Genomic DNA, 19,313 nt, shown 5'->3' with positions numbered 1-19,313 from the left:
TATCTAACCCCCATTTTTTTGAGGGAGATTTACTCTGTATCTAACCCCCATTCTTTATTTTATGTTTTTTTAGAGGGAGCTTTACTCTGTATCTAACCCCCATTCTTTATTTTATGTCTTTTTAGGGGGAGCTTTACTCTGTATCTAACCCCCATTTTTTTTTGAGGGAGATTTACTCTGTATCTAACCCCCATTCTTTATTTTCTTTTTTTTTAGAGGGAGCTTTACTCTGTATCTAACCCCCATTTTTTTGAGGAAGATTTACTCTGTATCTAACCCCCATTCTTTATTTTATGTTTTTTTAGAGGGAGCTTTACTCTTTATCTAACCCCCATTTTTTTTTTTAGAGGGAGCTTTACTCTGTAGCTAACCCCCTTTTTTTTTCTTTTTTTTTAAGAGGGAGCTTCACTCTGTATCTAACCCCCATTTTTTTTTTAGAGGGATCTTTACTCTGTATCTAGCCCCCATTTTTTTTCTTTTTGTTTAGAGGGAGCTTTACTCTGTATCTAACCCCCATTTTTTTTTTAGAGGGAGCTTTACTCTGTATCTAGCCCCCAGTTTTTGTCTTTTTTTTTAGAGGGAGCTTTACTCTGTATCTAACCCCCATTTTTTTTTAGAGGGAGCTTTACTCTGTATCTAGCCCCCATTTATTTTTCTTTTTGTTTAGAGGGAGCTTTACTCTGTATCTAACCCCCATTTTTTTTTCTTTTTTTTTTAGAGGGAGCTTTACTCTGTATCTAACCCCCATTTTTTTTCTTTTTTTTTAGAGGGAGCTTCACTCTATCTAACCCCCATTTTTTCCCCTCTTTTTTTTAGAGGGAGCTTTACTCTGTATCTAAGCCCCATTTTTTAAAAAAAATTATTTTTAGAGGGAGCTTTACCCTGTATCTAACCCCCATTTTTTAAAAAAATGTATTTTTAGAGGGAGCTTTACTCTGTATCTAGCCCCCATTTTTTTTCTTTTTGTTTAGAGGGAGCTTTACTCTGTATCTAACCCCCATTTTTTTACATTTTTTTCGGAGGGAGCTTTACTCTGTATCTAACCCCCATTTTTTTTTTGAGGGAGATTTACTCTGTATCTAACCCCCATTCTTTATTTTATGTCTTTTTAGGGGGAGCTTTACTCTGTATCTAACCCCCATTTTTTTTTGAGGGAGATTTACTCTGTATCTAACCCCCATTCTTTATTTTCTTTTTTTTTAGAGGGAGCTTTACTCTGTATCTAACCCCCATTTTTTTGAGGGAGATTTACTCTGTATCTAACCCCCATTCTTTATTTTATGTTTTTTTAGAGGGAGCTTTACTCTGTATCTAACCCCCATTCTTTATTTTATGTCTTTTTAGGGGGAGCTTTACTCTGTATCTAACCCCCATTTTTTTTTGAGGGAGATTTACTCTGTATCTAACCCCCATTCTTTATTTTCTTTTTTTTTAGAGGGAGCTTTACTCTGTATCTAACCCCCATTTTTTTGAGGAAGATTTACTCTGTATCTAACCCCCATTCTTTATTTTATGTTTTTTTAGAGGGAGCTTTACTCTTTATCTAACCCCCATTTTTTTTTTTAGAGGGAGCTTTACTCTGTAGCTAACCCCCTTTTTTTTTCTTTTTTTTTAAGAGGGAGCTTCACTCTGTATCTAACCCCCATTTTTTCCCCTCTTTTTTTTGGAGGGAGCTTTACTCTGTATCTAACCCCCATTTTTAAAAAAAATGTATTTTTAGAGGGAGCTTTACTCTGTATCTAACCCCCATTTTTTCCCCTTTGTTTTTAAGAGGGAGCTTTACTCTGTATCTAAGCCCCATTTAAAAAAATGTATTTTTAGAGGGAGCTTTACTCTGTATCTAACCCCCATTTTTTCCCTCTTTTTTTTAGAGGGAGCTTTACTCTGTATCTGACCCCCATTTTTTTCCTTTTTTTTTTAGATGGAGCTTTACTCTGTATCTAACCCCCATTTTTTAAAAAAATGTATTTTTAGAGGGAGCTTTACTCTGTATCTAACCCCCATTTTTTTTTCTTTTTTTTTTCGAGGGAGCTTTGCTCTGTATCTAACCCCCATTTTGTTTCCTTTTTTTTTAGAGGGAGCTTTACTCTGTATCTAACCCCCATTTTTTTTTCTTTTTTTTTCGAGGGAGCTTTGCTCTGTATCTAACCCCCATTTTTTTTCTTTTTTTTTTAGAGGGAGCTTTACTCTGTATCTAACCCCCATTTTTTTCCGTTTTTTTTTAGAGGGAGCTTTACTCTGTATCTAACCCCCATTTTTTTTTCTTTTTTTTTAGAGGGAGCTTCACTCTGTATCTAACCCCCATTTTTTTTTAGAGGGAGCTTTACTCTGTATCTAACCCCCATTTTTTTTCTTTTTTTTTAGAGGGAGCTTCACTCTGTATCTAACCCCCATTTTTTCCCCTCTTTTTTTTGGAGGGAGCTTTACTCTGTATCTAACCCCCATTTTTAAAAAAAATGTATTTTTAGAGGGAGCTTTACTCTGTATCTAACCCCCATTTTTTCCCCTTTGTTTTTAAGAGGGAGCTTTACTCTGTATCTAAGCCCCATTTAAAAAAATGTATTTTTAGAGGGAGCTTCACTCTGTATCTAACCCCCGTTTTTTCCCTCTTTTTTTTAGAGGGAGCTTTACTCTGTATCTAACCCCCATTTTTTCCCCTTTGTTTTTAAGAGGGAGCTTTACTCTGTATCTAAGCCCCATTTAAAAAAATGTATTTTTAGAGGGAGCTTTACTCTGTATCTAACCCCCATTTTTTCCCTCTTTTTTTTAGAGGGAGCTTTACTCTGTATCTGACCCCCATTTTTTTCCTTTTTTTTTAGATGGAGCTTTACTCTGTATCTAACCCCCGTTTTTTTTTTCTTTTTTTTTAGAGGGAGCTTTACTCTGTATCTAACCCCCATTTTTTAAAAAAATGTATTTTTAGAGGGAGCTTTACTCTGTATCTAACCCCCATTTTTTTTTCTTTTTTTTTTCGAGGGAGCTTTGCTCTGTATCTAACCCCCATTTTTTTTCCTTTTTTTTTAGAGGGAGCTTTACTCTGTATCTAACCCCCATTTTTTTTTCTTTTTATTTCGAGGGAGCTTTGCTCTGTATCTAACCCCCATTTTTTTTCTTTCTTTTTTAGAGGGAGCTTTACTCTGTATCTAACCCCCATTTTTTTTCTTTTTTTTTCGAGGGAGCTTTGCTCTGTATCTAACCCCCATTTTTTTCCGTTTTTTTTTAGAGGGAGCTTTACTCTGTATCTAACCCCCATTTTTTTTCTTTTTTTTTAGAGGGAGCTTTACTCGGTTTCTAACCCCCATTTTTTTTTCTTTTTTTTTAGAGGGAGCTTTGCTCTGTATCTAACCCCCATTTTTTTCCCTTTTTTTTTAGAGGGAGCTTTACTCTGTATCTAACCCCCATTTTTAAAAAAAATGTATTTTTAGAGGGAGCTTTACTCTGTATCTAACCCCCATTTGTTTTCTTTTTTTTTAGAGGGAGCTTCACTCTGTATCTAACCCCCATTTTTTCCCTCTTTTTTTTAGAGGGAGCTTTACTCTGTATCTAACCCCCATTTTTTTTTCTTTTTTTTTTCAGTGTGAGCTTTACTCTGTATCTAACCCCCATTTTTTTTCTTTTTTGTTTAGAGGGAACTTTACTCTCTATCTAACCCCCATTTTTTTCCTTTTTTTTTAGAGGGAGCTTTACTCTGTATCTAACCCCCATTTTTTTTTCTTTTTTTTTAGCGGGAGCTTTACTCTGTATCTAACCCCCATTTTTTTTTCTTTTTTTTTTAGAGGGAGCTTTACTCTGTATCTAACCCCCATTTTTTTTTCTTTTTTTTTTAGAGGGAGCTTTGCTCTGTATCTAACCCCCATTTTTTTTCTTTTTTTTTTAGAGGGAGCTTTACTCTGTATCTAACGCCCATTTTCTTTCTTTTTTTTTCGAGGGAGCTTTACTCTGTATCTAACCCCCATTTTTTTTCTTTTTTTTTAGAGGGAGCTTTACTCTGTATCTGACCCCCATTTTTTTAAAAAATGTATTTTTAGAGGGAGCTTTACTCTGTATCTGACGCCCATTTTTTTTCTTTTTTTTTAGAGGGAGCTTCACTCTGTATCTAACCCCCATTTTTTCCGTTTTTTTTTAGAGGGAGCTTTACTCTGTATCTAACCCCCATTTTTTTTCTTTTTTTTTAGAGGGAGCTTTACTCTGTATCTGACCCCCATTTTAAAAAAAAATGTATTGTTAGAGGGAGCTTTACTCTGTATCTAACGCCCATTTTTTTTCTTTTTTTTTCGAGGGAGCTTTACTCTGTATCTGACCCCCATTTTTTTAAGAAATGTATTTTTAGAGGGAGCTTTACTCTGTATCTAACGCCCATTTTTTTTCTTTTTTTTTTAGAGGGAGCTTCACTCTGTATCTAACCCCCATTTTTTTTTAGAGGGATCTTTACTCTGTATCTAGCCCCCATTTTTTTTCTTTTTGTTTAGAGGGAGCTTTACTCTGTATCTAACCCCCATTTTTTTTTAGAGGGAGCTTTACTCTGTATCTAGCCCCCAGTTTTTGTCTTTTTTTTTAGAGGGAGCTTTACTCTGTATCTAACCCCCATTTTTTTTTAGAGGGAGCTTTACTCTGTATCTAGCCCCCATTTATTTTTCTTTTTGTTTAGAGGGAGCTTTACTCTGTATCTAACCCCCATTTTTTTTTCTTTTTTTTTTAGAGGGAGCTTTACTCTGTATCTAACCCCCATTTTTTTTCTTTTTTTTTAGAGGGAGCTTCACTCTATCTAACCCCCATTTTTTCCCCTCTTTTTTTTAGAGGGAGCTTTACTCTGTATCTAAGCCCCATTTTTTAAAAAAAATTATTTTTAGAGGGAGCTTTACCCTGTATCTAACCCCCATTTTTTAAAAAAATGTATTTTTAGAGGGAGCTTTACTCTGTATCTAGCCCCCATTTTTTTTCTTTTTGTTTAGAGGGAGCTTTACTCTGTATCTAACCCCCATTTTTTTACATTTTTTTCGGAGGGAGCTTTACTCTGTATCTAACCCCCATTTTTTTTTTGAGGGAGATTTACTCTGTATCTAACCCCCATTCTTTATTTTATGTCTTTTTAGGGGGAGCTTTACTCTGTATCTAACCCCCATTTTTTTTTGAGGGAGATTTACTCTGTATCTAACCCCCATTCTTTATTTTCTTTTTTTTTAGAGGGAGCTTTACTCTGTATCTAACCCCCATTTTGTTGAGGGAGATTTACTCTGTATCTAACCCCCATTCTTTATTTTATGTTTTTTTAGAGGGAGCTTTACTCTGTATCTAACCCCCATTCTTTATTTTATGTCTTTTTAGGGGGAGCTTTACTCTGTATCTAACCCCCATTTTTTTTTGAGGGAGATTTACTCTGTATCTAACCCCCATTCTTTATTTTCTTTTTTTTTAGAGGGAGCTTTACTCTGTATCTAACCCCCATTTTTTTGAGGAAGATTTACTCTGTATCTAACCCCCATTCTTTATTTTATGTTTTTTTAGAGGGAGCTTTACTCTTTATCTAACCCCCATTTTTTTTTTAGAGGGAGCTTTACTCTGTAGCTAACCCCCTTTTTTTTTCTTTTTTTTTAAGAGGGAGCTTCACTCTGTATCTAAACCCCGTTTTTTTTTAAGGTGGCCTTTACACCCCAGGCCCCTTTTATATATTCGATGTCAAGGGGGCCTTTATTCCTCAGGCCCCCTTTATAAAAGTTGTTATATTTTTAAAAATAACTTTATTAAAACCAGAAATAAACAAAACTCAAATTAAAATGCCATTCTCGGAGTCAACAATGCACTCCAGTCCCTGCGGTGCCCACCGGTCGCGGAAGGCCTCAAGCGTACCGGCGGACACCGCATGCTCCTTTTCCAGGGACACCCGGGCGCGAACGTAACCGCGGAAGAGGGGCAGGCAATCGGGGAGGACGGAACCCCCGACGGCCCGCAGCCTGGACCTGTGAATTGCCACCTTGGCCAGGCCCAGGAGCAGACCGACGAGGAGATCCTCCTCCCGGCCCAAGCCCCTCCGCACCGGGTGCCCAAAGATCAGGAGCGTGGGACTGAAGTGCAGACAGAACTTGAGGAGCAGCCCCTTCAGATACTCAAATAGGGGCTGCAACCTCGCACACTCCATATATACATGGAACACGGACTCGTCCAGGCCGCAGAAAGTACAGGCGGCCAGGGAGTCCGTGAACCTACTTAAAACGGGGCTGCCCTGTGCAACACCCTCCATCCCAGGTCCCCGATGTAAAGGGGGAAGACTCCCGCACAGAGAGACCTCCATCGGGGTTTCCCCTTGCTACCAGATGGCAACGTGGACCGCCAGGGCGTGTCCGGCCGGCTGACGAGGGCGAGGAAGTGGAGAGTGTGCAGGAGCAGCTCGAATCAGGAGACAGCTCCCCTCCAGCAGATGGGCCCTGCACCTCAGGCTCCTGTGTTCCCTCTGTGGAGGGGTGCCCTCTACTTTTGCCACTAGAGTGCGGAGGCGGAGACCTCCATGTCATCAGAGGCCTCCGCCTCCACACCCTCCTTTTGTCTGGTAACCCTGGGCCTAAGCCAAGCCCTGGGGCAGGTGGGTTCCCCGGGATCGGGCTTTGGACTGAGATCAGGCCAGGAGGTTGGGGCAGTTCTTACTAACGTGCCCCACCCCTTTGCACTGCGTCCCGTCCGAGGTCCAGAAGACAGGGTCACAGAGAATCACAGGCTGCTTATTGGAGACGGAGGGAGTCACAGAGAATCACAGGCTGGTTATTAGAGACGGAGAGAGTCACAGAGAATCACAGGCTGCTTATTGGAGACGGAGAGAGTCACAGAGAATGACAGGCTGGTTATTAGAGACGGAGAGAGTCACAGAGAATGACAGGCTGGTTATTAGAGACGGAGAGGGTCACAGAGAATCACAGGCTGGTTATTGGAGATGGAGAGGGTCACAGAGAATCACAGGCTGCTTATTTGAGACGGAGAGAGTCACAGAGAATCACAGGCTGGTTATTAGAGATGGAGAGAGTCACAGAGAATCACAGGCTGCTTATTGGAGACGGAGAGGGTCACAGAGAATCACAGGCTGGTTATTGGAGACGGAGAGAGTCACAGAGAATCACAGGCTGCTTATTGGAGACGGAGAGAGTCACAGAGAATCACAGGCTGCTTATTGGAGACGGAGAGAGTCACAGAGAATGACAGGCTGGTTATTTGAGACGGAGAGAGTCACAGAGAATCACAGGCTGGTTATTGGAGACGGAGAGAGTCACAGAGAATCACAGGCTGCTTATTGGAGACGGAGAGAGTCACAGAGAATCACAGGCTGCTTATTGGAGACGGAGAGAGTCACAGAGAATGACAGGCTGGTTATTTGAGACGGAGAGAGTCACAGAGAATCACAGGCTGGTTATTAGAGATGGAGAGAGTCACAGAGAATCACAGGCTGCTTATTAGAGATGGAGAGAGTCACAGAGAATCACAGGCTGCTTATTGGAGACGGAGAGAGTCACAGAGAATGACAGGCTGGTTATTTGAGACGGAGAGAGTCACAGAGAATCACAGGCTGGTTATTAGAGATGGAGAGAGTCACAGAGAATCACAGGCTGCTTATTGGAGACGGAGAGGGTCACAGAGAATCACAGGCTGGTTATTGGAGACGGAGAGAGTCACAGAGAATCACAGGCTGCTTATTGGAGACGGAGAGAGTCACAGAGAACCACAGGCTGCTTATTGGAGATGGAGAGAGTCACAGAGAATCACAGGCTGGTTATTAGAGACGGAGAGAGTCACAGAGAATCACAGGCTGGTTATTGGAGACGGAGAGAGTCACAGAGAATCACAGGCTGGTTACCAGAAACGGAGAGAGTCACAGAGAATGACAGGCTGGTTATTAGAGACGGAGAGAGTCACAGAGAATCACAGGCTGCTTATTGGAGACGGAGAGAGTCACAGAGAATCACAGGCTGCTTATTGGAGACGGAGAGAGTCACAGAGAATCACAGGCTGGTTATTGGAGACGGAGAGAGTCACAGAGAATCACAGGCTGCTTATTGGAGATGGAGAGAGTCACAGAGAATCACAGGCTGGTTATTGGAGATGGAGAGAGTCACAGAGAACCACAGGCTGGTTATTGGAGATGGAGAGAGTCACAGAGAATCACAGGCTGGTTATCAGAGATGGAGAGAGTCACAGAGAATCACAGGCTGCTTATTGGAGACGGAGAGAGTCACAGAGAATCACAGGCTGGTTATTGGAGATGGAGAGTGTCAGAGAATCACAGGCTGGTTATTGGAGACGGAGAAAGTCACAGAGAATCACAGGCTGGTTATTGGAGATGGAGAGAGTCACAGAGAATCACAGGCTGGTTATTGGAGATGGAGAAAGTCACAGAGAATCACAGGCTGTTTATTAGAGACGGAGAGAGTCACAGAGAATCACAGGCTGGTTATTGGAGACGGAGAGGTTCACAGAGAATCACAGGCTAGTTATTGGAGACGGAGAGAGTCACAGAGAATCACAGGCTGGTTATTGGAGACGGAGAGGGTCACAGAGAATCACAGGCTGGTTATTGGAGATGGAGAAAGTCACAGAGAATCACAGGCTGTTTATTAGAGACGGAGAGAGTCACAGAGAATCACAGGCTGGTTATTGGAGACGGAGAGGTTCACAGAGAATCACAGGCTAGTTATTGGAGACGGAGAGAGTCACAGAGAATCACAGGCTGTTTATTAGAGACGGAGAGAGTCACAGAGAATCACAGGCTGGTTATTGGAGACGGAGAGGTTCACAGAGAATCACAGGCTGGTTATTGGAGACGGAGAGAGTCACAGAGAATCACAGGCTGTTTATTAGAGACGGAGAGAGTCACAGAGAATCACAGGCTGGTTATTGGAGACGGAGAGGTTCACAGAGAATCACAGGCTGGTTATTGGAGATGGAGAGGGTCACAGAGAATCACAGGCTGGTTATTGGAGACAGAGAGAGTCACAGAGAATCACAGGCTGGTTATTGGAGACGGAGAGAGTCACAGAGAATCACAGGCTGGTTATTGGAGACGGAGAGGTTCACAGAGAATCACAGGCTGGTTATTGGAGATGGAGAGGGTCACAGAGAATCACAGGCTGGTTATTGGAGACAGAGAGAGTCACAGAGAATCACAGGCTGGTTATTGGAGACGGAGAGGGTCACAGAGAATCACAGGCTGGTTATTGGAGACGGAGAGAGTCACAGAGAATCACAGGCTGTTTATTAGAGACGGAGAGAGTCACAGAGAATCACAGGCTGGTTATTGGAGACGGAGAGGTTCACAGAGAATCACAGGCTGGTTATTGGAGATGGAGAGGGTCACAGAGAATCACAGGCTGGTTATTGGAGACAGAGAGAGTCACAGAGAATCACAGGCTGGTTATTGGAGACGGAGAGGTTCACAGAGAATCACAGGCTGGTTATTGGAGATGGAGAGGGTCACAGAGAATCACAGGCTGGTTATTGGAGACGGAGAGAGTCACAGAGAATCACAGGCTGGTTATTGGAGACGGAGAGGTTCACAGAGAATCACAGGCTGGTTATTGGAGATGGAGAGGGTCACAGAGAATCACAGGCTGGTTATTGGAGACAGAGAGAGTCACAGAGAATCACAGGCTGGTTATTGGAGACGGAGAGGTTCACAGAGAATCACAGGCTGGTTATTGGAGATGGAGAGAGTCACAGAGAATCACAGGCTGCTTATTGGAGATGGAGAGAGTCACAGAGAACCACAGGCTGGTTATTGGAGATGGAGAGAGTCACAGAGAATCACAGGCTGCTTATTGGAGACGGAGAGAGTCACAGAGAACCACAGGCTGGTTATTGGAGATGGAGAGGGTCACAGAGAATCACAGGCTGGTTATTGGAGACGGAGAGAGTCACAGAGAATCACAGGCTGCTTATTGGAGACGGAGAGAGTCACAGAGAACCACAGGCTGCTTATTGGAGACGGAGAGAGTCACAGAGAATCACAGGCTGGTTATTGGAGACGGAGAGAGTCACAGAGAACCACAGGCTGGTTATTGGAGACGGAGAGAGTCACAGAGAACCACAGGCTGCTTATTGGAGACGGAGAGAGTCACAGAGAATCACAGGCTGGTTATTAGAGACGGAGAGAGTCACAGAGAATCACAGGCTGCTTATTGGAGACGGAGAGCGTCACAGAGAATGACGGGCTGGTTATCAGAGACGGAGAGGGTCACAGAGAATCACAGGCTGGTTATTGGAGATGGAGAGAGTCACAGAGAATCACAGGCTGGTTATTGGAGATGGAGAGGGTCACAGAGAATCACAGGCTGGTTATTGGAGACGGAGAGAGTCACAGAGATCCACAGGCTGGTTATTGGAGACGGAGAGAGTCACAGAGAACCACAGGCTGGTTATTGGAGACGGAGAGAGTCACAGAGAACCACAGGCTGCTTATTGGAGACGGAGAGAGTCACAGAGAATCACAGGCTGGTTATTAGAGACGGAGAGAGTCACAGAGAATCACAGGCTGCTTATTGGAGACGGAGAGCGTCACAGAGAATGACGGGCTGGTTATCAGAGACGGAGAGGGTCACAGAGAATCACAGGCTGGTTATTGGAGACGGAGAGGGTCACAGAGAATCACAGGCTGGTTATTGGAATCGGAGAGAGTCACAGAGAATCACAGGCTGGTTATTAGAGACGGAGAGAGTCACAGGGAATCACAAGATGGTTATTGGAGACGGAGAGAGTCACGGAGAAATACAGGCTGGTTATTGGAGACAGAGGGGGTCACAGAGAATCACAGGCTGGTTGTTGGAGACGGAGAGAGTCACAGAGAAATACAGGCTGGTTATTGGAGACGGAGAGAGTCACAGAGAATCACAGGCTGGTTATTGGAGACGGAGAGAGTCACAGAGAATCACAGGCTGGTTATTGGAGACGGAGAGAGTCACAGAGAATCACAGGCTAGTTATTGGAGACAGAGGGGGTCACAGAGAATCACAGGCTGGTTATTGGAGACAGAGAGAGTCACAGAGAATCACAGGCTGGTTATTGGAGACGGAGAGAGTCACAGAGAAATACAGGCTGGTTATTGGAGACGGAGACAGTCACAGAGAATCACAGGCTGGTTATTGGAGACGGAGAGAGTCACAGAGAATCACAGGCTGGTTATTGGAGACGGAGAGGGTCACAGAGAATCACAGGCTGTTTATTAGAGACGGAGAGAGTCACAGGGAATCACAAGCTGGTTATTGGAGACGGAGAGAGTCACAGAGAATCACAGGCTTGTTATTAGAGACGGAGAGAGTCACAGGGAATCACAAGCTGGTTATTGGAGACGGAGAGAGTCACAGAGAATCACAGGCTGGTTACTAGAAACGGAGAGAGTCACAGAGAATCACAGGCTGGTTATTGGAGACGGAGAGAGTCACAGAGAATCACAGGCTGGTTATTGGAGACAGAGAGAGTCACAGAGAATCACAGGCTGGTTATTGGAGACGAAGAGGTTCACAGAGAATCACAGGCTGGTTATTGGAGACAGAGGGGGTCACAGAGAATCACAGGCTGGTTATTAGAGACGGAGAGAGTCACAGGGAATCACAAGCTGGTTATTGGAGACGGAGAGAGTCACAGAGAATCACAGGCTGGTTACTAGAAACGGAGAGAGTCACAGAGAATCACAGGCTGGTTATTGGAGACAGAGAGAGTCACAGAGAATCACAGGCTGGTTATTAGAGATGGAGAGAGTCACAGAGAAATACAGGCTGGTTATTGGAGACGGAGACAGTCACAGAGAATCACAGGCTGGTTATTGGAGGCGGAGAGGGTCACAGAGAATCACAGGCTGGTTATTGGGGACGGAGAGAGTCACAGAGAATCACAGGCTGGTTATTGGAGACGGAGAGGGTCACAGAGAATCTCAGGCTGGTTACTGGAGACGGAGAGAGTCACAGAGAATCACAGGCTGGTTATTGGAGACGGAGACAGTCACAGAGAATCACAGGCTGGTTATTGGAGACGGAGAGAGTCACAGAGAATCACAGGTTGGTTATTGGAGACGGAGAAAGTCACAGAGAATCACAGGCTGGTTATTGGAGACGGAGAGAGTCACAGAGAATCACAGGTTGGTTATTGGAGACGGAGAGAATCACAGAGAATCACAGGCTGCTTATTGGAGACGGAGTGGGTCACAGAGAATCACAGGCTGGTTATTGGTGATGGGGAAGGTCACAGAGAATCACAGGCTGGTTATTAGAGACGGAGAGAGTCACAGAGATCCACAGGCTGGTTATTGGAGACGGAGAGAGTCACAGAGAATCACAGGCTGCTTATTGGAGACGGAGAGAATCACAGAGAATCACAGGCTGCTTATTGGAGATGGAGAGAGTCACAGAGAATCACAGGCTGGTTATTGGTGATGGGGAAGGTCACAGAGAATCACAGGCTGGTTATTAGAGACGGAGAGAGTCACAGAGAACCACAGGCTGGTTATTGGAGACAGAGGGGGTCACAGAGAATCACAGGCTGGTTATTAGAGACGGAGAGAGTCACAGAGAATCACAGGCTGGTTATTGGAGATGGAGAGAGTCACAGAGAATCACAGGCTGGTTATTGGTGATGGGGAGGGTCACAGAGAACCACAGGCTGGTTATTAGAGACGGAGAGAGTCACAGAGAATCACAGGCTGGTTATTGGAGATGGAGAGAGTCACAGAGAATCACAGGCTGGTTATTAGAGACGGAGAGAGTCACAGAGAATCACAGGCTGGTTATTAGAGACGGAGAGAGTCACAGAGAATCACAGGCTGGTTATTGGTGATGGGGAGGGTCACAGAGAACCACAGGCTGATTATTAGAGACGGAGAGAGTCACAGAGAATCACAGACTGGTTATTAGAGACGGAGAGAGTCACAGAGAATCACAGGCTGGTTATTGGTGATGGGGAGGGTCACAGAGAACCACAGGCTGGTTATTAGAGACGGAGAGAGTCACAGAGAATCACAGGCTGGTTATTGGTGATGGGGAGGGTCACAGAGAACCACAGGCTGGTTATTAGAGACGGAGAGAGTCACAGAGAATGACAGGCTGGTTATTGGAGACGGAGAGAGTCACAGAGAATCACAGGCTGGTTATTGGTGATGGGGAGGGTCACAGAGAACCACAGGCTGGTTATTAGAGACGGAGAGAGTCACAGAGAATCACAGGCTGGTTATTGGAGACGGAGTGGGACACAGTGGGAGTCTGGCTGAGAGCAGTGAGGGGAGGAAAGGGTTAACAAATGAGAGGCAGTCACATGAGAGCGGAGGCAGTGTTGTGAAAAGAGGCTGGGAGCAGTTTGAGCTGAGTTGCTGAGAGTGAATGCAGTCAGCGTCTGCCTCGCAGGAGTGACTGATTTCCCCGAGACTCTGCAAAGCGGTGGGATCAAGACGCCGGTGGGGCGGGGGGGGGACTGGACTTTCTGCTGGCAATGCATTCGGGATCTCTCCTGGAATTTGCACCGACCATGTTTTGGGAATAGTTTCGGGAGTGTTGTTGCTGAAAGGGAGGAGGTGAGCCCTCCTACCCCCCAACTTTTTTCTGCTGTGCTGTTGGGAGAGGTGATGGAGTTTCCTTCCCAGACCCTGTACTAAACAGGGGCTCTTTTTTTTGTTCTGCATTTTGCACCTTCTCCGCTCACCCACCTCAGGATTTGTGCCCCCCCCCCTCCCCTGGACTCTGAAAGACTCTGTGAAGATGGATTTAGCTTCAGTCCTGACGATTCTACACTGGCTCCTGGCTCTCATTCTCCGCTCGTCCTTTGCAAAGGTACTGATTAACTTGTCAAATGTAAGTAAGCTGAGGGAGGTGGAGGGGGGTGTCCTGTAGGGGTTTTGAGGGCTGTCCCAGTTCCACCTGCCTAAAAAAAAATGACTGCAGACTGCAGGTGAAGCAGGTCCGTGCTCCATTCAGAATGATCTGGATCAGTGTGAGCCAGCTGGGAAGAAGTTAAGCCCAGACTGATGTCCCTGTGCTGTTCCTACTACAGTGTGTGTCTCTCTCCCAGATAGAGCCGACTTCTTGTAATGTTGAACAAGCATTGGAACTGGGTACCTGCTGGAGGTGAAGATGTGTTAATGTGGGACACTGTGTGTGTGTCATGCTGACATGCTGTCTCTCTCTCTCTCTCTCTCTCTCTCTGTGTTCTGGGGCCCATCAGCACTGTTGTCTCTGGTCGCTGAGAGTATCAAGGGGAGGAGGTTGGGGTTTGATCCTGCTGGGCTTTCGAAGGAGGCAGCTGCTGTGGGAACGTTGTCAAAACGCACCTGAAACAGTCTGCGGAGGGTCTGAGCAGCTTGGGCTGACCAAAAAATGTCACACTCGCAGGCACTGCAGCTGAGGAGAACTGCAGAGGGTTTAATCATCCCCCTCTGTGGCTGCAATTGAACAGCTCCCTCTTTCTCACTCTCTCTCTTTCTCCTTTCTCTCTTTCTCTCTCTTCTTCTTTCTAATTTTCTCTCCCTCTCTCAGCATCTGGACGCTTCCAGACATTATCCCAAATGGTATTAAACTAACGAAATGAAGGCTGAAGTGTCACAGACTGTGGACGGGGGCTGGGTAGTGAAGGCCCATTCTTAAAGGGGAGCAATCCTGGGGTGGGGGGAAGAGAGAGAGTGTGTGTGTTTGTGTGTGTCAGAGAGAGAGAGTGTGTGTGTTTGTGTGTGTCAGAGAGAGAGAGAGAGAGTGTGTGTGTGTGTCTGTGTGTGTCTCAGAGAGAGAGAGAGAGAGAGAGAGAGAGTGTGTGTGTGTGTGTGTGTGTCAGAGAGAGAGAGTGTGTGTGTTTGTGTGTGTCTCAGAGAGAGAGAGAGAGTGTGTGTGTGTGTCTGTGTGTGTCTCAGAGAGAGAGAGAGAGAGAGTGTGTGTGTGTGTCTGTGTGTGTCTCAGAGAGAGAGAGAGTGTGTGTGTGTGTCTGTGTGTGTCTCAGAGAGAGAGAGAGAGAGTGTGTGTGTGTGTCTGTGTGTGTCTCAGAGAGAGAGAGAGAGAGAGTGTGTGTGTGTCTGTGTGTGTCTCAGAGAGAGAGAGAGAGAGAGTGTGTGTGTGTGTGTGTCTGTGTGTGTGTGAGAGAGAGAGAGTCAGGAGTCCCGAGCTGTTTGCTGATCTGTTAATATCAAACTAAGGGCATGGGGCACAAGTGTCTGGAGTGGGACTCAAACTCATCACCTTCTGAGTATGGGGTGGGGTGGGGTGGGGTATGAGAGGGAGAGACCCACTGAGCCATGGCTGACAGCTCAATACACACACTGGTCTCCACTTGCCCCACTGTTGCTCCTTACATCATGGGCTCTGAGGCTGCAGTACGAGATCATACAATGCTGTATATAATCTTAAATGCGGCCTCCCTTTATCACCTGCACCATTCACCAATATTACCCCATGAAGTTAAATAAGCTCTGAGAGAAGGCCAGTTCCAGGCAAGCTGCACTCCGACATACAGAATTCCAGCCTGCAACTCAGTCCCGGGTATCTGTTTTATGAATTGCCTGGAATCTGTGCAGCGCACACTGGTTGAGAGTGAGTGTGGAATTCAGTCAAGTGTCATCCTCCTGTTACTGTCTCAGGGTGGGAGATGCTGGGTATTGCCCCCCTGAACGTGTGCCTACAGGGATCTGATGCAAAGGCTCAGTGTTGGTTAGAAAGAGAAGTTGTGTTCCCGTGCTGGGGCTCAGAGGGAAGATGCCTTGGGGGCAGGATGTTGATAGACCTTCAAATGGTTCCCGTTAAGCCAGCAGAGAGAACACAGACCCCTGCTTCACAGCTACTGCAACAGTTTTCTCCCGTGACTGTTGAAAGGGCTTCTCCCCGCCGCACCTCCCACCACCTCGCCCCCCTCTCTCTCTCTCTCTCTCTCTCTCCAGACCACTTGTTGTCGATTCTCCTCTGCTCCAAACTCCAGCATCTCTGAGACATCCCGCTGTTACTCGGGGCCCTCCATCGGACTGAGACACTCCGAGGGAAGCAAGTGACTAACATCAGGAACCTTGTGTTTCTGACATTCCCACTCCGACACTGATTCCCACTGGAGTACGGGTCCCACACACACTGACTCTCACTGGGGTACGGGTCCCACACACACTGACTCTCACTGGGGTACGGGTCTCACTCCGACACTGATTCTCACTGGGGTACGGGTCCCACACACACTGACTCTCACTGGGGTACGGGTCTCACTCCGACACTGATTCTCACTGGGGTACGGGTCCCACACACACTGACTCTCACTGGGGTACGGGTCTCACTCCGACACTGATTCTCACTGGGGTACGGGTCCCACACACACTGACTCTCACTGGGGTACGGGTCCCACACACACTGACTCTCACTGGGGTACGGGTCCCACACACACTGACTCTCACTGGGGTACGGGTCCCACACACACTGACTCTCACTGGGGTACGGGTCCCACACACACTGACTCTCACTGGGGTACGGGTCCCACACGCACTGACTGTCACTGGGGTACGGGTCCCACACACACTGACTCTCACTGGGGTACGGGTCCCACTCCGACACTGATTCTCACTGGGGTACGGGTCCCACACGCACTGACTGTCACTGGGGTACGGGTCCCACACGCACTGACTGTCACTGGGGTACGGGTCCCACACACACTGACTCTCACTGGGGTACGGGTCCCACACGCACTGACTGTCACTGGGGTACGGGTCCCACACACACTGACTCTCACTGGGGTACGGGTCCCACACACACTGACTCTCACTGGGGTACGGGTCCCACACGCACTGACTGTCACTGGGGTACGGGTCCCACACACACTGACTCTCACTGGGGTACGAGTCCCACACACACTGACTCTCACTGGGGTACGGGTCCCACTCCGACACTGATTCTCACTGGGGTACGGGTCCCACACACACTGACTCTCACTGGGGTACGGGTCCCACACACACTGACTCTCACTGGGGTACGGGTCCCACACACACTGACTCTCACTGGGGTACGGGTCCCACACACACTGACTCTCACTGGGGTACGGGTCCCACACACACTGACTCTCACTGGGGTACGGGTCCCACACACACTGACTCTCACTGGAGTACGGGTCCCACACACACTGACTCTCACTGGGGTACGGGTCCCACACACACTGACTCTCACTGGGGTACGGGTCCCACTCCGACACTGATTCTCACTGGAGTACGGGTCCCACACACACTGACTCTCACTGGGGTACGGGTCCCACACACACTGACTCTCACTGGGGTACGGGTCCCACACACACTGACTCTCACTGGGGTACGGGTCCCACACACACTGACTCTCACTGGGGTACGGGTCCCACACACACTGACTCTCACTGGAGTACAGGTCCCACACACACTGACTCTCACTGGGGTACGGGTCCCACTCCGACACTGACTCTCACTGGGGTACAGGTCCCACACACACTGACTCTCACTGGCGTATGGGTCTCACTCCGACACTGACTCTCACTGGGGTGCGAGTCCCACACACACTGACTCTCACTGGGGTACGGGTCTCACACACTCTGACTCTCACTGGGGTCCGGGTCCCACACACACTGACTCTCACTGGCGTATGGGTCTCACTCCGACACTGACTCTCACTGGGGTGCGAGTCCCACACACACTGACTCTCACTGGGGTATGGGTCTCACTCCGACACTGACTCTCACTGGGGTGCGAGTCCCACACACACTGACTCTCACTGGGGTACGGGTCTCACACACTCTGACTCTCACTGGGGTCCGGGTCCCACACACACTGACTCTCACTGGGGTACGAGTCCCACACACACTGACTCTCACTGGGGTACGAGTCCCACACACACTGACTCTCACTGGGGTACGAGTCCCACACACACTGACTCTCACTGGGGTACGGGTCCCACACACACTGACTCTCACTGGGGTACGGGTCCCACACACACTGACTCTCACTGGGGTACGGGTCCCACACACACTGACTCTCACTGGGGTACGGGTCCCACACACACTGACTCTCACTGGAGTACAGGTCCCACACACACTGACTCTCACTGGGGTACGGGTCCCACTCCGACACTGACTCTCACTGGGGTACGGGTCCCACTCCGACACTGATTCTCACTGGGGTACGGGTCCCACACACACTGACTCTCACTGGGGTACGGGTCCCACACACACTGACTCTCACTGGGGTACGGGTCCCACACACACTGACTCTCACTGGGGTACGGGTCCCACACACACTGACTCTCACTGGGGTACGGGTCCCACACACACTGACTCTCACTGGGGTACGGGTCCCACACACACTGACTCTCACTGGGGTACGGGTCCCACACACACTGACTCTCACTGGGGTACGGGTCCCACACACACTGACTCTCACTGGGGTACGGGTCCCACACACACTGACTCTCACTGGAGTACAGGTCCCACACACACTGACTCTCACTGGGGTACGGGTCCCACTCCGACACTGACTCTCACTGGGGTACAGGTCCCACACACACTGACTCTCACTGGCGTATGGGTCTCACTCCGACACTGACTCTCACTGGGGTGCGAGTCCCACACACACTGACTCTCACTGGGGTACGGGTCTCACACACTCTGACTCTCACTGGGGTCCGGGTCCCACACACACTGACTCTCACTGGGGTACGAGTCCCACACACACTGACTCTCACTGGGGTACGAGTCCCACACACACTGACTCTCACTGGGGTACGAGTCCCACACACACTGACTCTCACTGGGGTACGGGTCCCACACACACTGACACTCACTGCGGTACGGGTCCCACACACACTGACTCTCACTGGGGTACGGGTCCCACACACACTGACACTCACTGCGGTACGGGTCCCACACACACCGACACTCACTGGGGTACGAGTCCCACACACACTGACTCTCACTGGGGTACGGGTCCCACACACACTGACTCTCACTGGAGTACGAGTCCCACACACACTGACTCTCACTGGGGTACGGGTCCCACACACACTGACTCTCACTGGAGTACGAGTCCCACACACACTGACTCTCACTGGGGTACAGGTCCCACACACACTGACTCTCACTGGGGTACGAGTCCCACACACACTGACTCTCACTGGGGTACGGGTCCCACACACACTGACTCTCACTGGAGTACGAGTCCCACACACACTGACTCTCACTGGGGTACGGGTCCCACACACACTGACTCTCACTGGGGTACAGGTCCCACACACACTGACTCTCACTGGGGTACGAGTCCCACACACACTGACTCTCACTAGGGTACGAGTCCCACACACACTGACTCTCACTGGGGTACGAGTCCC

The 19,313-nt window shown here is 47.7% G+C and overlaps 1 protein-coding gene across 7 annotated transcripts in view; it reads left to right on the top strand.

Moving 5' to 3' along the window:
• The first annotated feature begins 13,312 nt into the window (after positions 1–13,312).
• LOC137356067 (vascular endothelial growth factor A-like) overlaps positions 13,313–19,313 on the top strand; it is a 33,201-nt gene continuing 27,200 nt past the window's right edge. For 5 of the 7 annotated variants that reach the window (XM_068021839.1, XM_068021836.1, XM_068021835.1 and 2 more), the window contains exon 1: positions 13,313–13,808. In XM_068021839.1, coding sequence (XP_067877940.1) covers positions 13,716–13,808 — 93 coding nt within the window. In that variant the 5' untranslated portion in view covers positions 13,313–13,715. The remainder of the gene's footprint in view (positions 13,809–19,313) is intronic. The other 2 variants (XM_068021834.1, XM_068021837.1) reach the window with 2 other exon arrangements.

The sequence above is a fragment of the Heterodontus francisci genome, chromosome 44 (assembly GCF_036365525.1).
Source record: "Heterodontus francisci isolate sHetFra1 chromosome 44, sHetFra1.hap1, whole genome shotgun sequence".
NCBI lineage: Eukaryota > Metazoa > Chordata > Chondrichthyes > Heterodontiformes > Heterodontidae > Heterodontus > Heterodontus francisci.
The sequence above is the reverse complement of the archived record's forward strand: the minus strand, read 5'-3'. Positions and strand labels throughout refer to the sequence as shown.